Below are 17,864 nucleotides of genomic sequence, written 5' to 3' on the forward strand. Positions count from 1 at the left end.
TAAGTTTTAAGGCTTTGAGATCAAGTCCGAGTCAAGTCCCAAGTCAAAGTCAGGCAAGTCCAAGTTGAGTTTCGAGTCTCAGGCCCATAAGTCCAAGTCAAGTCCTCAGTCAAAAACAGACAAATGCAAGTCAAGTCTCAAGTCACTGGTTCATAAGTCCAAGTCAAGTCCTAAGTCGTCTGCTTGAGCTTCAAGTCATTTCAAGTCTTTAAACCAAAGTATCAAATATAGCTTAGATTAGCTTTTAAATTGTACTTAAAAAGTCACAGTGTATTTATATATTAATTAATTAATTGATAGCATTTATATAGCACCTTTCAAGATACCCAAAGCACTTCACAGTTCCTTATTCAGTCACTCCACACTCAGTGGTGGTAAACTACTACTGTAGCCACAGCTGCCCTGGGACAGACTGACAGAAGCGAGGCTGCCAATCTGAGCCATCGGCCCCTCTGACTACCATCATCACTCACGCCTCTTTCATACTAGGCAATGTGGGTGAAGTGTCTTGCCTAAGGACACAACAAAAGTTTTTTGCCACTGGCGCCTCACTGTGGCACCTGGAATTCCTAGTGGTCTCCCATCCAAGTACTACCCAGGCCCGACCTGCTTAGCTTCTGAGATCTGACGGGATCAAGCTTTGACAAGCCAGTATGGCCACATATATGTGTATTTGTATAAGGGTTGTAGAAATGCATATTTTTCCTTTTTAAAAGTCTTGACAAGATCTTAGTGTGACTCATTGCAAATAGAAAGAATTCAGATTTAAAAGTGCAGTTATTTTGTCTGCACTGAAATGGAAGAATCATGTTCTCTGTAGTTCCCTCTGTTTGACTGTACTGTACTGTACTATGCTGTATATTACTGTATTGTACTGTATTGTATTGTATTTTACTGTAGTGCATTTGAGGATTCACAGTACTTAAGTTACATCCAAAGTAACAATCAGAGAAGTGGGAGGGACATGTTTCAGTTTGTTCCTGTAAAATTCAGCTCCACATGTATCAACTGTAAAGAGAAAAGTATTTTCTAAATATATATATATATATATATATATATATATATATATATATATATATATATATATATATATATATATATATATATATATATTACCTTCTTTACTACTTTCTATATTTTAGATGAAGACATACAGAATACATGAATATATATATATATTTTTAGGAGAAGCATCAAGTCTTCTCAAGTCACAGGGCTCAAGTCCCAAGTCATTGACCTTCAAATCCAAGTTGAGTCCCAAGTCAAGTCAAGTCTCAAGTCCTAAACATAGTGACTCAATTCTGACTTGGGTCCAAGTCACGACTTGCAAGTCCCAACCTCTGCCAGTTACACTACCAGTCACAATTTACACTACCAGCACCACTACCTTCTTTACTACTTTCTATATTTTAGATGAAGACATACAGAATACATGAAATAAGATATATGGAATTATGTAGCATAAAGAAAGATAAATATGTTTTCAAATCCTGATCTTGGTCTTCTTGATGAAATCTGAAATGTTTTCACTTCACGGCTGTGTCATGTCAGGGTCAAGAAATGTGAAAAAGTCACATTTTTACAGCACTTTTCCACTTTCAAGGCACTCAAAGCGCTTTACATCAAGGAGCCACTCACCCATTCACACACACTCACAGACACTGGGGACGGGGTAGGTTAAGTGTCTTGCCCAAGGACACAACTATAGCATTCATCTACGGGAGCTGGAATCACACCTCTGACCTGTGGATCAGTGGACAAACACTCCAACAACCAACTGAGCTGCTGTCGCCCAAAGCACCCAAAAAAATCTTGAGTTCAATGACAACGAGTGAAGAAAACTTTTATTTTACATTTGAACACAAAAATAATTTAGTTTAAAATGAGAATACATTTTATCTAAAACAGAAAAATCCCACATTAAGACCACAGACAGAGGTTCAGAGCACAAAGGAAATATTTTTAAATGCCTTAAAATGTACTGACCTTAATAACATAAACAAATACATAAATACACCACTGAAAAATGAATATTATAGAATTATGTTAAGGTGTATAGAGGATTTTCCAAGGAACGAGAAATCCAGCGACTGTTTGTCCTTTTTCAAATGTTGCGCATGCGTGAAACCACCCCCCTCCCCTACAGCTCCCTACGTAGAAACGCCTTGCCTCCTCACTACGCCAGAAACAGGTTTGTTTACAGCCGGTGAGCTGCACATGACTTGTAAACAACTAACTACAGTGTTGGTTAGGCAAGGCGGAGAAGTGAGGAGCGGGGGGAGCGGGTTGCGGACATTTCGTTCGCGGACGAGAAGTGAAGCAGGGAGAAGAGCGGAGCAGGGAGAGAGGAGAGAGGAGAGAGGAGAGGGGAGCGGTGCGCGGAGATTCCGTGCCCGGAGAAGTGAGGAGAAGGGGGAAGAGCGATCGGGCAGCGGGGACAGGAGCAGGAAAGGGGAGCAGAGAAGGTTGCGCGGAGATTCAGTGCGAATGAACTAGCTACAACACGCAGCAGCAAGCGGACTCTTTCTTTGCCTTGAAAATACGTTTTCAGACATAGGATATCGCTTTCGTGTCCTGAAAAACGTTTGACTAGCTCTTGGAAATAAAGTACGTTTTCATAATAAGCAGAAGTTCCTGTCCAGGAGTAATTGGCGACCAATTTCAGTCTTTAACCCTGCGTCTGCTTCAGTCGCGCCATTGGAATGAATCTACAAGAATCACCTTAGTTTGGCTTCGCTGCTTTTCCCCTTGTTTCTTCTTTCAGCGACCTCAAAAACGGACTTTCTTTTGCGGCTAACTGCTCCTGGATTCTTGTCTGCCATTGCAACAAACTTTGTGCTAACTGCGAGGAAGATATAGGTCAAAAAAAGCCGCTAAGAACTGTTGCATTGGTGGAGTAAACAGCGTCTGTGCGTCTTGCGTCTGTGGATGCGTGACAGGCGTACGTAAACCACGTACGGCGGCGCGCAGGCAGGTAGTTACGCTAGAACGTAGGGAGTTTGATTGATAGCAGCTTAACGATTTTATCTAGCAAATGTTTAGCACACGTTTGATGAATTTTTATTCTCTTTTTTTTGTCATTTTACAAGGCTACTGTTATAATGCTATGTTGAAACAAAAATGAACTTTGATTTTGTAAGTGAACTTTATGCTTTTAGATATAGCCGCCATTTTGAGGACTTCCCACATTTCAAAAGATGTAATTTTAGTTTTAAATTGTTTATTGTCATGGCAACAGTCCTCATTTGTCATGGTTTTCTGAAACCAATGGATAGCTTCATTTTTTGACCCTTTGAAGCAACTGTAGTTATTATTTCCTATTGATAAGCATGTTAATGATTATTGTTTTAAATGAGCAAAAATAAAACGTTTTAAAAGGTGCACTATGTAACTTTTCTCTTTGAGTTCCTGAATGTCTTTAGAATGATCTTGAGCTGTATCAGAACAAATATAAGAGCACATAGACTAGTACACACTCATGGACCAAGACCACACAGGTATAGAAAAGGAAGCACTATGATCTAATGTTGAAAATCACATTCTATTGTCTAAAGAAAGTGTTTGTATTATGTTGTTGTATCAGAATCAGTACTGAGTATCTAGTCTATGTGTTAGTATTGAAATTGAGTTTGAAATTTTTGTATCGTGAGCACTGATCTCCACAGAGACGAGCAGATAGCAGAACCCCTTTTAGAAAAGTGACACAGTGCACCTTTAAAGTACAGTACCTGGTGGTTATGTGTTTTAATTTTCGTTTTATTTCATGAGAGCCACAGTTATCAGAACGGGCAGTATGAGAGCAGAGAGCAGAGCCGAGGGACAGGCTGCTCGTCCATATGCCTTAGGTTCGGTCACATCCAGAAAACCAGTTCGCATTACCACATTCACCGGACCAAGAGGAGCTGAGAAAAAAAGGAAAATAGAATAAAATGAGTGATATATACAATACAATTGTAAAGTGTTAAACTAAAGCAGGGTATCACCAGGTTTGACTACACCAAATTTAAGACTTTTTAAAGACCTTTTTAAGACCAACATCGCACCCATTATGCGGGCGAAAAACACCAGATCCAATTCTAATAATGACCAACCAACTACTATATTTAGAATCTAAGAGCCACTGTGGGTTAAACCTGCACTTCCCCATACTCCAAACTAGACGTTCATTCACCTTACGTGATTTCACTTTTTTTTTTCCTCCCTCCATTAAATATTTCACTGCAGCCCAGTTGAGTATACACAAAAATCCACTAATGAAATTAAGACCTTTGAGTAAAAAATAAGACTTGGATAACATAATTTAAGATTTTTTAAGGCCTTAATATAGGAACAATAAATTTAAGACCTTTTTAAGACATTTAAGACCCCGTGGCTACCCTGTAAAGTGTTTTTGTTATCCTGTCTCCTCCTCTCAGTAAGCAGGTTGTGAGTGGCTCCTTCTGACCCTGGCTCCAGTTGACTTGCATTGGAATATTGTGGCCCCTCTCTCTACTGCTGCTCAATTTTGGTCTTAAAATCTTTGTATTAACTCGCTTCACATGATCCTGGTGTTCAAAAAAAAATAAAAAATAAAAACTCTGAAGTGCTCACTTCTCCTGTATTTGCATGTATTATTAAACTAAGGTGGTACATTTTGGGTAACTGACTGAACAGATCAACAGTTCACCAACAATACAGACGCCTGTTTAACGTCCAGAGAGAGCACTTAAAGACTGCAGATCTGTTTTCATGTTATAAGCTGTTGTTATGGCGTTGTATTCTCACTCACCAATCACACGGCCAGTTCCCAGCTCCACAGAGAACACAGCGTCATTGTTTGTGTTGAGTCTGGTTATGTCTGACAGAGGAAAACGGAAAGTGCATCTGATCACAGACCCTTTCACCTCTCCTGAGAAGTCCGCCTGAAACTAAGTACATGGAAAAGACATATCAATCTTTATAAAAAAAAAAAATCAAGTCTATAGAGGAAAATATAATAGAGTCTGATTTCTTCTGTGTAGACTGTAGCTCTATATTCATGTTCATGTCTCATTGTGTATGCTCTTTAACATTTGAGCCTTGTTAAGGGAAATTTGTGTATCTGAAATGTAGGTTAATATGATTAAGTGAGATTCAGGAGCAGGACCACGCCTCAGCCGCCCTCTCCTCTCACCAGCGAACCACAACTCACCTCGACCACACCTCTAATTACCCAGAAGCCTATATGTAGCAGCCTTTCTCATCATCCCAGTTTGTCTCAGCTAACTCGACCCCACCCTCCCATCCCCTATTTTGTCTTTCAGTCATAAGATCCTTACGAGGAGGGTCCAGTTCCGGCTGGGCCAATTGTAGATTGAGACGGAGCCCCCACCTAGAGTCTCAACCCAGCCATCTCTGCCTCGCTTCATACATTATCAATAAATTTCTTCTCACTATGTCGTTGTTGGTGTGGTCCTAGATAGTGAAGGTACATTTATTGTGATACCTTTGGCTGTTGTTGTTTGATTACGATTCACAGGGACATGTGTTTTTACAGGTTTTTAGACATATGTGAGTTTTATCCTGATTGGACCAATTTTGGCAACGTGAGAAGTTCTGTATACACTGTGTTTTGGAAATGTGTACATCCATTGACTTCCATTATAAACTCATTATTTGCCCCTCCTTTCAAAATCAGGGTGAAAAGTATTTTTACATATTTTATTTTTCATTTCTCTGCAGTAAACCAAATTAATTTAGAAAAAAAACATCACATTTGGACAATTTATGCCTGGAAAACCAGATGAAAAAAGAGAAAGTCACCAAAAATGGATGGATTTGTTGGTAGTGAATATCTCTGAGTCTGAATGGCTGGTGTTTCAAGGAGTGTTTCTGTGGCTATACAAATCTGAAGTGCTATGTCCCTATGTAAAAACATTTCTAAACAAAGCAATAAAAACAAAAAAATTGGGTTCCCTGAAAAAAACAAGAACATTTTCCAAAAATTATGAAGATAAGCATTTATTTTAAAGCTAAGGCTTCAAATTTTATGTTTAACTTTAACAGACTTTAAGACTTTATTATTATTAAGACTTCAACATTATTGTTTAACCTTTAACATTATGTTGAGTTGTTTAGTCTGATATGGTGTAATAGAGGGAAGCAAACATGCCTTGTGAAAAAGCTGAGAACATATCTGAACTTTTGGAAATTCCCTAAAAATTTCAGGCCATAGTGACAAGAAATTTAAGAAATTTGTGATCAAATGCACAGTTTGAACTGTGGGGATGTGTGGGAATATGTATAGGGCACAGGAAATATCATGTGAAATGGGCTGCTCATCAAAAACATGCCTTTAGAGATTTTACAACTAGGAAAACGATTTTAATTTGGTGCAATGTTGAGTATCTATCCAATTTCACTAAATCTGCAAGTATTGCTGCTAGAAAATGTGCATTCAAAGAAAATATTTTTTTTCCTCTCCATTAAGTTATATATATATTATATATATATATATATATATATATATATATATATATATATATTATATATATATATAATATATATATATATATATATATATATAGCTGGAGATTGAGCCTGGAAAGTAAAGGCATCAGTGGTGCCTGTGGTGATCGGACACTTACGGGGCTGTAACCCCCAAACTGGAAGAGTGGCTACAACAGATACCGGGAAAAACAATGGACATCTCAGTCCAGAAAAGTGCAGTACTGGGAACAGCAAAGATACTGCGCAGAACTCTCAAGCTCCCAGGCCTCTGGTAGAGGACCCGAGCTCAATGAGGGTGAGAGAGACCTACCACCGTGGAAGGTGAGAAACACATTTTTTTTTTTTTTTATAATATATATATATTATATTTTTTTTTTTTTTAAACTGAAATAACACAATTTGTATAAAACACTCCAAGTGTGACTTTTGTTTTGTTTTTTTCGTGAAGGGGCACAAAGTCCATATTCACACTGAGACAGGCCACTTACACTGTTCATAGTCAGAGTAAAAAAAAAAAAAAAAAACAAGCATTCTGTAATACATTGAATTTTCTTCTCACCATCTGCTGAGCCGTGAGGGGGGCACGGGGGGGGTCCACCTGCAGGAAGACCTCAGAGCCATTCCGACCACAGATGAACATAATGGACTTTTCCCGGAAAACATAAATAGAGAAAAACCCATAAGGAATCATCAATGTTACCAAAATATTTACACAAGGTTTGTCTTGTCACTGTCCGTGCTGCTGATGTAAACCGTGACCTTCTCAGAATGAACCGCCAACCTCCAGTTAGTGAGCAAATTCTGTACCACTGAGTCACTGTAACCTCTGGCTCTAAACCATGTCACGCATTTTCAACAGGTTGTACAGAGACAGTAGAGGCTTTGAAAGTTTGGTTGCCTGATGGTCGTATAGTTCCTGTTTGTGGGAGGAGTTACCTGAGGATGGGAGGAGTTACCTGAGGATGGGAGGAGTTACCTGAAATTTTGTGGAGCTTTTGAGCTCCAGAACCACAAAGCCCTCTGCCTTTCCACTGAGGCTGAAGCGGATAGATGTGGAGGTGCTTTCTATAGAGCTGAATAGACATGAGCCAGAGCAGGAGGAGGGGTCACAGAACTTTGGTTCTTCTATGCACAGCTTAGACTGTCCACAGCCAGAGCGCGAGATCTGAAAGAGATATAAAAACATAGACATATATAGACATATAGGGTTCACATGACACAACATTGTAAATTACCCATACTTAAAGGGCCCATATTACAGTATTTTCTGATCAATGTAATGTTTTTTCCTCTTTAAATACAGACCACAGAACACAAACCCTGCATATCTGAGCTGAGTTCTTCTCTCAAACTGAAACACTCCACTGTGTTCCACTGTGTTTTTAAACTCCATACACCTTTACTAGAATCAACTGGATGATTTCAGCCCTGTAATTGCCAATAAAGGTAAAAGAAGCTGTTAACTAACTGTAAACTACTGCTTCATGACATCACAAGGTGGAAAAGAGCATGTTTTTGATGAAGAAACAAAATTAAAGTGCAATATGAGCTCTTTAATGCCACTTTAAAGAGTCTGGACCTAACATCTGATCTGAAGATGCAAAGTACATCTTTTTGACAAGTGAGCCATTCTAAATGATTTTACCTGTTTAAAGGGACAGTCCGGAATTTTGGACATAGGACCTTATTTCCTAGTTAGCGAGAGTGTTGGAGACGTGTGGAGATACTTTTTTAAATATTCCATCCAGGTCCTATGTCCAAAATTCCAGACTGTCCCTTTAAACGGTGCTGTATTAACAGAGCTAACAGTGTGTATGAAGAGCAGGTTTGATGACATAGAAACCAAAGATGTGGACTTTACCGAAACTCCCCCGACCTTCTTCACAGCCCATAAAAACAAAACGGCTGCCGTCAACCATACCAGGAATGACTCTCGAACCATATCTGAGCAGAAATTATACAAATATAAACAAATGGCATTAATTCATTTCCAGGAGAGATGTGTATTCATGACCGTGTGTAGAAAACCAATCTAGTTTATCAATGAAATCATTTTCAAATGCTTGAAGGGCCCATATTACTTTATTTTCTGATCTATGTTCTAATGTAGTTTTCTCATCACAAACAGACCTGGAGATGTGTTTTGTTTCATTCCCACAAGTTTAACACACAGACCCTGCAGATTTAGGCTGAGTTCTTCTCTCAAACAGAAAACACTGTGTTCCACCTTGTGATATCAAGTGGTAATACAGGAAGTGCTCCACTGTGTTTTTAAACTCCATACACCTCCACTAGAATCATTTGGAAAACTTCAGCCCTGGAATTGCCAGTCTCTATTGAACACAAGTTTAAAGGTAGCTGTTAACTTGAAAACTACCACTACATGACATCACAAGGTGAAACAGAGCATTTTGAGCTTTAGAGATGCATACTAATCATAAACTGTTATTCAGACATGTTAGGTCTGTTTTTGAAAAGGTAACAACATTCTAACATGGTTTAAACATCACAAGAGACCATTTTGTGTAATATAGGACCTTTTAGTTGGTTCAGTGAAAAAAGTCCCAAACTAAAAATGTTCAGGGCAGATGATGGGAATAGGGTTGAAACACTAATGACTTAAAGATACACTGGGTCACTTTTCTGAGGGTCTGGCACCTGCTTGTCACAATGGAGATATTATTGCTTTGCCTGGAATGTTTCACAGCATGTAATTAAACATGTAAATTTCTATGGAAACAAACTGCTGACACCACCAAGTCCAATTACAGCCTGCTCACAATAAGAATGCATGTTTTTCAGTGCATTTCCAAGCTATAAAAACACCTGTAATTAAGTCATACTACATAGATAAGTTTAATGCCATATTGTGGAACATTGCAAGCAAAACAAGGACATTTCCAAAGAGCATCTTAAATTCTCATTTCAGGCCTGATTTATAGTTACTTGAGTATAGGCATTTAATACATCCCCAAGTAACACCAAGTTTGGCAATTATTATATATTTATTATATTTTCAATCAACAATATTACAGTATTAATATAGTTGGGGTCTTATAATACAAATTGTATATTGCTGGTTTCAGATGACATCACCACATTCTATAGGTCGTATAAGTAAAAAGTCCTTTTTTTTTGTTTTTGTTTTTTTTGTTTAGTATTAGGTTAAAGTTTAATATTTTGTTTAAAGTTGAACATGTATCTGCATAGACATATTTTTATTATGTTAAATGTGCTCATATTACTTTATTTGAATCATGTTTGGAATTTCAGTGCGGAGCGACTTAATGAAGGTCGATGGAAGAGCCTTAAGTTTTGACAAAATTTGACGTCATTACATTGCTTCTCCCCATTGCTTTACATTAGGGTGACCAAACGTCCTTTTTTCCCCAGACATGTCCGTTTTTCATGTCTGGGTTTTCATTACCTTTCATTTGGCCATTAAATTGACCGGTTCTCTTAGCTTTCTGTACACTCACAAGGATCAAGCAGACACAGTTGGTCAGCCTACAACATGCCAAAGCGCAATTGCACATTTAATAATGACTTGTACAAGAAATTCCCCGCTTTCCGTTCTAATCAGGACAACTGGGAGGCCATGTGCAGTGTACAAAGCAGGCACATATGTTTCAGTGTCCAGCTTTGCAAGGTGAGAATAGCTCAATGTCGATGACGAGGCCCCACCGTGTACGGTGTCCCGGTACGGTGTCCCGGTTTTCACAAACAGAAATATGGTCACCCTAATTTATATTAGCCATGAAATTCATATTGGGGGGCAGGGTGGGGGCGATCTGAAATCAAGTGATTGGTTCTGATAAGGTGCATAAAATATCTGACTGACTGCAACTTCAACTTCAAGTCAAAGTGCGTCTGAGGAGTCAGTTTTAAGGGTGAATTCTGTGGCTTCTCTTCAGTGGAACCCTTTTGCAAAGCGTTTGCTCAAAGAAAAGAAGAGAGTGAAGGAGCTCGAACCAGACCGGTCGGATACGGGTCTCCAGCAGAAGCCACGTCTACACCAGAGCATTTTCCCGCAGCTATTATGAGAAGCAGAGATGGCTAACGGGATGCAATGTGAAGAATGCCTTTTTCGGTTTTCCTTGTTTGCTTTTTAATTGTACAGGGACATTCCCTGAGCAGGCTCTAACCATCACCTTAAAGGCCTACCCTGCCCACATTGGGAACAGGTTGAAGACTAAGCTGGGTGTCATCTATACAGCAAGGAGGACTTGAGAGCATGTCAGGGAGCCATAGGTCTTCTGCAAGTCTTTGCTGAGGGTAACCTATTAGATGTTTTTCAGAAGACAGTAAAACTGTAAACAATTTTCATCACCATATCCATGACCACTGGAGAGGCTGAAAGGTGCTTCTCCACCTTAAAAAGAATTAAAACATTTCTGATAGTTGTTGTTTTTTCTAGTACTGTATATAAAGGAAGTGATAATTATTTTTTCTAATACTGTATATATAGGGATTGAAAAAGCACTAATACTGTATATAAGAGAATGCGCCGCCATTGTGACAAAGTATAATGTGAACAATATGAAAATCTGGATGTGCGCCTATCACATGCTAGAATCTGAAAACCACCAACAGTTGACTTTTAATATTTCTATATTCCTTAAGTTTTGTACATGCATTACATTTAAAACAATGCACTGTAATTGATCAGATGGAAATTTAGTCTCTAAAACTCATCACTTTATTCATGTATTTCAAGATGTAACGATAATAAAGCAACCGCGTGTTCATTATACTTAATATTAACAATATGCAATAAAAATATAAAATAAACAGCTTAATAAAGATTTTTAATAATAAAATCATACTATTAAAATTAATTATTAAAATAAAAATCATATCAATAATAAATATCTTACCTGATGGTTGGTGGTTGAAGTGGGAGAGTGGGGTTCTTGCGTCACAGGTTAAACTCTTCTGTCTGATGCTCCCTGAAGCTCAACTGAGCCTGATGCTGAGGGGTGGGGCTTAGACACACCTGTCCACGGACTGTACACCTGCGCCTGTTCAGGTTTCTATGAAGAAAAATGTAATCACATATATTATAGAATGTGTACTGAGTGTTTGCCATCTTGTCTTAGATATAGTTATAGTGATATTGCTTGTCCATCGCGTGACCTGTAATTTAAGCAAGTAAGGTCATCTGTTTCCATGGAGATAAATAAGTTTAATGCCACTATTGGAGATATCTAGGACTGCAGACTGTATGCGTTGTATGCTGAAACAGTTACACACAAACAATACTCTAACCAGAGGGTGGAAACGGACAAAGGGATGTGTTTGTTGAGCTTTAATGTGTTTTTTTTTAGCTTGTTTGTCTATCCTTTCATCAGACCTGTCCTTCTGTCTGTACTATCCTTTCATGTGTCCTATCCTTTCATTTAACCTATCCTTTCATCTGTCCTATCCTTTTGTCTGACCTATCCTTTCATCTGACCTATCCTTTCGTCTGTCCTATCCTTTCCTCTGACCTATCCTTTCATTTGACCTTTCATCTGACCTATCCTTTCACAGTGGTGCAGTCACAACTGGCGTTGGTTGTTGCACTGGGAAGGCTGGGCCAACTGATGTGGCTTGGTACTGGACTGGCATAGATATTGTGCCACCATACTCCATACTCACAGTGGCAGGAACAAGTTGGATCACTTCAGGCTGTCGTCGACACGTAGGGCATAATCGCACTTGTTACCGCAAGGGCTTGGTACGGTTGTACATAACAAGAAGGACTGAAAGGTGCTGGGGCTGGCAGCGTAGTGGGCAGCTGCTGATATACTGGACTGTTAACTTGTTGAACCATGTAGGCTGCATGCTATGACGTGCAGTATCCACTTGGTGATGGCCAGGTAATGAGGAGCCCCCACACACTACTAGAAAACCCCAATGCTGTGTTTCACTGGCTCAACTTATCGACTGCAGCTGAGGATAGAAACCGAGAGAACGTGAGCGCTGTAGGTAGCTGGCCATCACTTGTTGTAGACTCTGTCTGTTTGTGGTGTGACTGCAGCTGCTGAACGCTGGCTCTTGGGCTCTCATCCTGAGGAGAGGCAGTATTAAGGCATGAAGGAATTAGGAAGCCTGACTCGAAGGACCAGTACTGGAGATATCTAGGACTGTAGACTGTACGCGTTGTATACTGGGACATTTCATCCACAAACAATACTCTAATCAGAGAATGGAAATGGACACAATACAGGAATGTATTTGTGGAGCTTTAATGTCCTTTCTTATACTCTTGTTTGTCTATCCTTTCATCTGACCTGTCATTTCAAAAGATTCAAAAGATTCAAGATAAAAAAAAAAGTAATTGTCCAGTATCACATATTATCTTGTAGTTTCACTCCTCTTTTGAGTCTACGTCAGTATTTTTGTTCCATTGGTTGAAGAAGTTGGATAGTATATCTCTCCAAAGCTTTGTGCAATGGTAACTGGAGACTGGTAAAATGCACAATGACACCAAACTGCCCTCAAAAAGAGTAAAATATAATAAATTGCAAAAATCACCTTGATACTTGCTCAATACAATGTCAATCTATTGTTTCTTTACTTGATTAAAGCCACAGTATGCCATTTTTAACTAAAAAATGCTTTTGAGGGGAAAAAAACATCCCTACTATAAGCAGGCTTGCTTTTCCACAAACATGACTTTCTCTGTGACAGAAAATGGAAAACCCCCAAGGTTCAATAGTGGGTCCAATATTATTGTATTTCATTGACAGATCATCACTATTTTGTTTTTAATTAATAATAGGAGGAAAATAAATAGCTTCAAAAAGCTTGCAAAAAGTCCAATTTTATTAATGCAGTTTATGTAAATTTTATGAAAGAATGTTACACAAATACGTCCACTTTCCATATGTAAATCATTTTCCCTACAAAAGCCAAATTAAACAGTAAAATAGTAAATAAATATGCTAAATAATAAAATATATAAGTCATGATGTACATTCAAACCTTTTGGACACAATTCTCTATGCCAGTGGTTTACTATTTAAAGATCAACTGTGTAACTTACTGGTTTCGTCTTGCATAAAAAACTGTTTTGGTTTATTTTGTCATTTTAGTTTTTTGAGTGCTCAGAGTGAGCTTATGACAGTAAAAATGTATCTCCAGTTTTTTGTAACAGTTTGGATTCAGATCACAAGTGGTTTAGAAAATGTTAATGACGAACAATATATGCACATACAAATCTTTTGAAAAAATGCTATTAATTACACCACAGACATAACACAGTACAAAAAGGAGTGTTTTGGGTACCAAAATGTACAAATTGATGCTTTATAGCCTAATCTATCAATATCTGTCAAGATACAGGTTGTCCCAAAAAATATGCATAATTTCGCAGGCCAATAATTTTGGCAGTGCTTGTTGAAATAACCTCAATTTTTTAGAGAATGTATAGAAACAGATCAAGATTTTATATTTAATGTTTTATTTTTGTTCCGTTTTCAGGTTGGGCCATGCCATTCACTCCCAAAAAGAAGTGATTTTGTATCTTGGAATATGTTCGCACACAGTCACCCAAGACTGTGCAGCGTGTCTTCAATGCAACATTTGGAAAAACCACCACTGGAAAAACAAACTCCCATAATAAACGTATGATGTACAACACCTAAACTGTTCAATTTCATTAAGCTAGACTTAGTAGTTTTAAGATAATTGCCTTTAAAATTATGTCCAATTTTTTTAGACACCCTGTATAATAGTTCAAGCCCATCAAAGTAGCATATAGCACATAGTTTTAGAATTACATTTATGTTTATGGCTTTTTAATACAGCTCAGATTAAAAATACATTTTGTTAACTACAGTTTGACGAGTTCCTGCACGATGCTTTCCTGGACAATAAAGTGTACGTAACCCATTATGTTCCGCATTATGGCTTTAACTTTTTGTGCTAAATGTACAGTCCATCATCAAGCAGAGCATTAGACCTTGGTCGTGATCCACCGTGCTCTCGCCGTCTCTCACTATCTTTGTGGCTCCTCCTACTTTCTCTTTCTCCTTTATCATGATCTCTATGGCTCCTCCCACTTTCCCTGTTGTCACTCCTAATTTCTGCATCAATGTCTCTGTGGCTCCCCCTGGTGTCTTTATAGCCACTTGCAGGATCTTTAGCTCCATGATTACTTCTAGAACTCCTCCCACTCTCCCTGTGGCCACTCCTACTTTCTACGTCAACATCCTTCTCTCTGTGGCTCCTCCTACTTTCCCTATCTTCTGACTTTTCATGATCTCTATGGCTACTCCTACTCTCTTTATGGTCCCTCTCACTTTCAGCATGACTCCGCACATCACCCCCATGACTCCTCCCACTTTCTCTATGGCTCCTCCTACTCCCTCTCTCCGCCTCGTCGCCTTTTTCAAAATGTCCGCTTTGTTTTTCCTCTTTCAGTTCTTTCCTTGAATGATGCTCCGGCTCCACCCAGCTGCGCCATCCCTCTCTGTCCAAGCGCTCCCTCCTCTCTCCATCGCCATGGTGATGTTCTAATTTACTCCTATCAGTTCTAAAACTACTGCTACTACTACTACTATGGCTACTACTATGAAGGCTTTTTGAAGTACTTTCTAGTTTCCTACTTGACAAACTTGGACTGTCAACCTTTAATTTTTCCTCTTGTACCTTATAACTTTCTTTAGGAATCACAACTTTTTCATCACTTTTAGTCTTGACATCTTCTTTTGCCATCCAGCTCTCTCTAAGACTCTTAACTTTTTGATCTACATTTGTCTCAAATTTAGGAATGTCTTTCACACTTTTGGAATAAACTTTTTCCTCAGCATTTTCCTGTTTGGCCAACCAGCTTTCTCGTAAGCTTTTGAAATTTGATTTTTCCTCAGCTTTAGTCACATCATCTTTAATTTCTTCCTGATTTTTGACTGAAACTTTTGGATTAACCTTAGCTGTTACCTCCTGTTTAGTCAAGGAACCTTTCTCCTCCTCTCCTTTACTAATATTTTTCTCATCAGTTTTTGAATCTTGCTTAGCTGTCTGACCCTCTTTCTGACTCTTAACCTTCATTTTATCGTCTTGTTTTTTACTTTTAGTTTTTTCCAACTTTTCCTCTTCTTCCTTACCTTCTAATAACTCTTTTCCGGACAAACTAGCTTCCTTCTTGTGCGATTTCTTTCCCAATATTGATTTATCCTTCTCACCTTTCTCCTTATCTGCTGCAATTTTGTTTTCCAATTCTTTGTCTTTCTTTGTAACTTTCAAAATGGGATCTTTAAAGAATTCCTTAAGAGATTCTTTAACGCTGTAAACGCTTTCCGATTTCTCCTCATCTAATTTCTTAGGTTCTTTTTCACTTTTTAACTTTTTAATATCAGATTTGACTTTTTTAAGATCGCCATCTCCATCCTCTGTATCCTCAGACTCTTTGAGCAACTTTTCTTTTGCTGCTTTTGCTTCTTCCTCCTTCTTCCTTTTCCTCTCCTCCTCCTCTTTCTTTTTCCTTCTCTCCTCCTCCTCTTTCCTCTTCTTCTCCTCCTCAACTTTTTTATCCAACTTTTCCTCCATGAGATCCAACTCTTGCTCCAGTTCGGCTAATTTCACCGGATCACATTCAAACTCATCCTCTACTTCCTCCTCTACTTCCTGTATTTCCTCATATTCCTCCACCTCGATTCCATCCATCGTTTTTTGCAATTGAGTCTTCACTTTGTTCAGCTCCAAAAGTCCGTCTTGTAGATCTTTGCACACGTCTCGAATTTTGGACGCAAATTTGGTTTTGGCACCTTTCCGAAGTTCATGTGAATCTTTGGCTAAGAAGAAAACGTCCAGTGCGAGAAACAGAGCGGACATGACTCCAGTGGTTACGCTTATGGCCTGGACAGCCTTAGCGGCGCCCCCCGCTGCCCCGAGCACCTGCACTGTGCTGATCAGTTTGTCTGTGTTTATCATTAAGGCCTTCCCCGCACGACCGCCCTCCTTCACCACATGCTTGATGTTGTGGTTTAAAGCTTTTTTAGCAGCGCTCTCAGAGAATTTCTCAAAGTCCCACTCCTGCAGGGTGTCTATACCTTCCTGTGGAGAGAAGAGGAAACAGAGCAGTTAAAAGCAGGGGTAGGCACTTATTTATTCCACATGAGAAACAGAAAATATTGTGGGGGGCCGGGCCACAACGCTTAACTTAATTCTGCATAATATGAATTGTATTTCTTCATAAAAAGCCACTAAACCCATTTAGTTTTAGTTTTGACCTGGTTTAGTTCTGGTTTAGTCCTGGTTTAGTCCTGGTATAGACCCAGTTTAGTGAGGTTATCTTACAAAAACTGTCATTAAAAAAACACCTCTAAAATAAAAGCAATGCGGCTTTAGTTCGTGCATGAGGTAAAATTATAAAATGTTTATTTTGTAATTCCAAATGAGCTTAAACGGGCCAATCAGAGTAAACTAAAGTTCCATATGTGGCCCAGGACCTGGACAATGCCCAGGTGTGGTTAAAAGAATGCATCAAATACAAACTATAAACAACTTTTTAGCTTGTTCGTATTTGTTTTAACACATAGTATTAGCTTAAAGGGCCATATTACTCAATTTTCTGATCTATGTTATAATGTTTCCTCATTAAAAACAACACCTGAAATGTTGTTTCTTCAACATTGTGTTTAACACACAAACCCTGCATATTTAGTTCTTCTCTAAAACGAAAAACACACTTATGATGTCATGTGGTAACACAAGAAGTGTTCCACTGTGTTTTAAAAATTCATACACCTTCACTAGAATGATGTGAATGATTTCAGCCCTGGAATTGCAGATCTACTCAAAGGTAAAAGGTAGCTGGTAACTTGAAAACTACCGCTTCATGACATCACAAGGTAGAACAGAGTATTTTGAGCTTTGGAGATGTAGACAAACTCAAATGTGTGAATGAAACAAAACACAACTCCAGGTCTATTTTTGAGGAGGTAACAACGTTAGAACACAGCTTAACCCATTGACGCCGGATGCTGCGCAGCGCAGCGCTGAGTCTCCTGTCGGTGTTCTGGATTGTCTGGCGATCAGCGTAACTGGTAAAGGCGGGGCCACATCTGGAAACATGGGGGGGGCGTGTCCTCCTCTCGCTTCCATTCACTCCCATAGAGAGACGCAAAACTGCCAGAGCTGTATTGTCACATTAAACCTTCTTTATCGTGGCGTATTATTTCTCCATTGAAAAATAATCCAAATGCATCCCAAGACCTGGTTTGAAGTAACAAACAATGCTCTTTACTGCCAGCGCATGAACGCGCTAAACCACTTGATCTGGTCGCTGTTCCAGACGCTCCTATAACAGGTGCCATATCGCTATGTCGTGTAACAAATAAACATTGTCAAACACAAATGTTGTCCGTGTCTTCACTGTCATTGTCACTGTCAGCATTTTTGTGTTTGAC

General features: G+C 38.9%; 2 protein-coding genes and 1 pseudogene across 2 annotated transcripts in view; all 3 read right to left on the reverse strand.

Moving 5' to 3' along the window:
* Positions 1 to 548: 548 nt before the first annotated feature.
* Positions 549 to 665, reverse strand: LOC129408511 (5S ribosomal RNA; annotated as a pseudogene).
* A 3,091-nt stretch (positions 666 to 3,756) lies between these two features.
* Positions 3,757 to 11,388, reverse strand: LOC129408374 (putative ferric-chelate reductase 1). Its single transcript, XM_055151898.1, has 6 exons — positions 11,346 to 11,388; positions 8,330 to 8,412; positions 7,445 to 7,633; positions 7,028 to 7,114; positions 4,769 to 4,907; positions 3,757 to 3,902 (listed from the first exon to the last, which is right to left on the reverse strand). Exons 2-6 carry the CDS (start codon positions 8,408 to 8,410, stop codon positions 3,757 to 3,759), a joined length of 642 nt encoding a protein of 213 aa, XP_055007873.1. The 5' UTR covers positions 8,411 to 8,412; positions 11,346 to 11,388.
* Positions 11,389 to 13,284: 1,896 nt separating this feature from the next.
* LOC110156346 (titin homolog) overlaps positions 13,285 to 17,864 on the reverse strand; it is a 33,432-nt gene continuing 28,852 nt past the window's right edge. The window contains exon 42 of the mRNA XM_055151746.1: positions 13,285 to 16,509. Coding sequence (XP_055007721.1) covers positions 14,380 to 16,509 — 2,130 coding nt within the window. The 3' untranslated portion in view covers positions 13,285 to 14,379. The remainder of the gene's footprint in view (positions 16,510 to 17,864) is intronic.

The sequence above is a fragment of the Boleophthalmus pectinirostris genome, unplaced genomic scaffold, assembly GCF_026225935.1.
Source record: "Boleophthalmus pectinirostris isolate CB_2022bp ecotype Guang Dong unplaced genomic scaffold, ASM2622593v1 HiC_scaffold_16, whole genome shotgun sequence".
NCBI classification, from domain to species: domain Eukaryota; kingdom Metazoa; phylum Chordata; class Actinopteri; order Gobiiformes; family Gobiidae; genus Boleophthalmus; species Boleophthalmus pectinirostris.

Coding starts and splice junctions, on each gene's coding strand:
- LOC129408374 (XM_055151898.1), bottom strand. CDS start 8,410: ATGGTTCGAGAGTCATTCCTGGTATGGTTGACGGCAGCCGTTTTGTTT. Junction 7,115..7,444: donor AAAGCTCCACAAAATTTCAG/GTAACTCCTCCC, acceptor TTCCGGGAAAAG/TCCATTATGTTCATCTGTGG. Junction 3,903..4,768: donor GGGAACTGGCCGTGTGATTG/GTGAGTGAGAAT, acceptor TTTTTTTCTCAG/CTCCTCTTGGTCCGGTGAAT.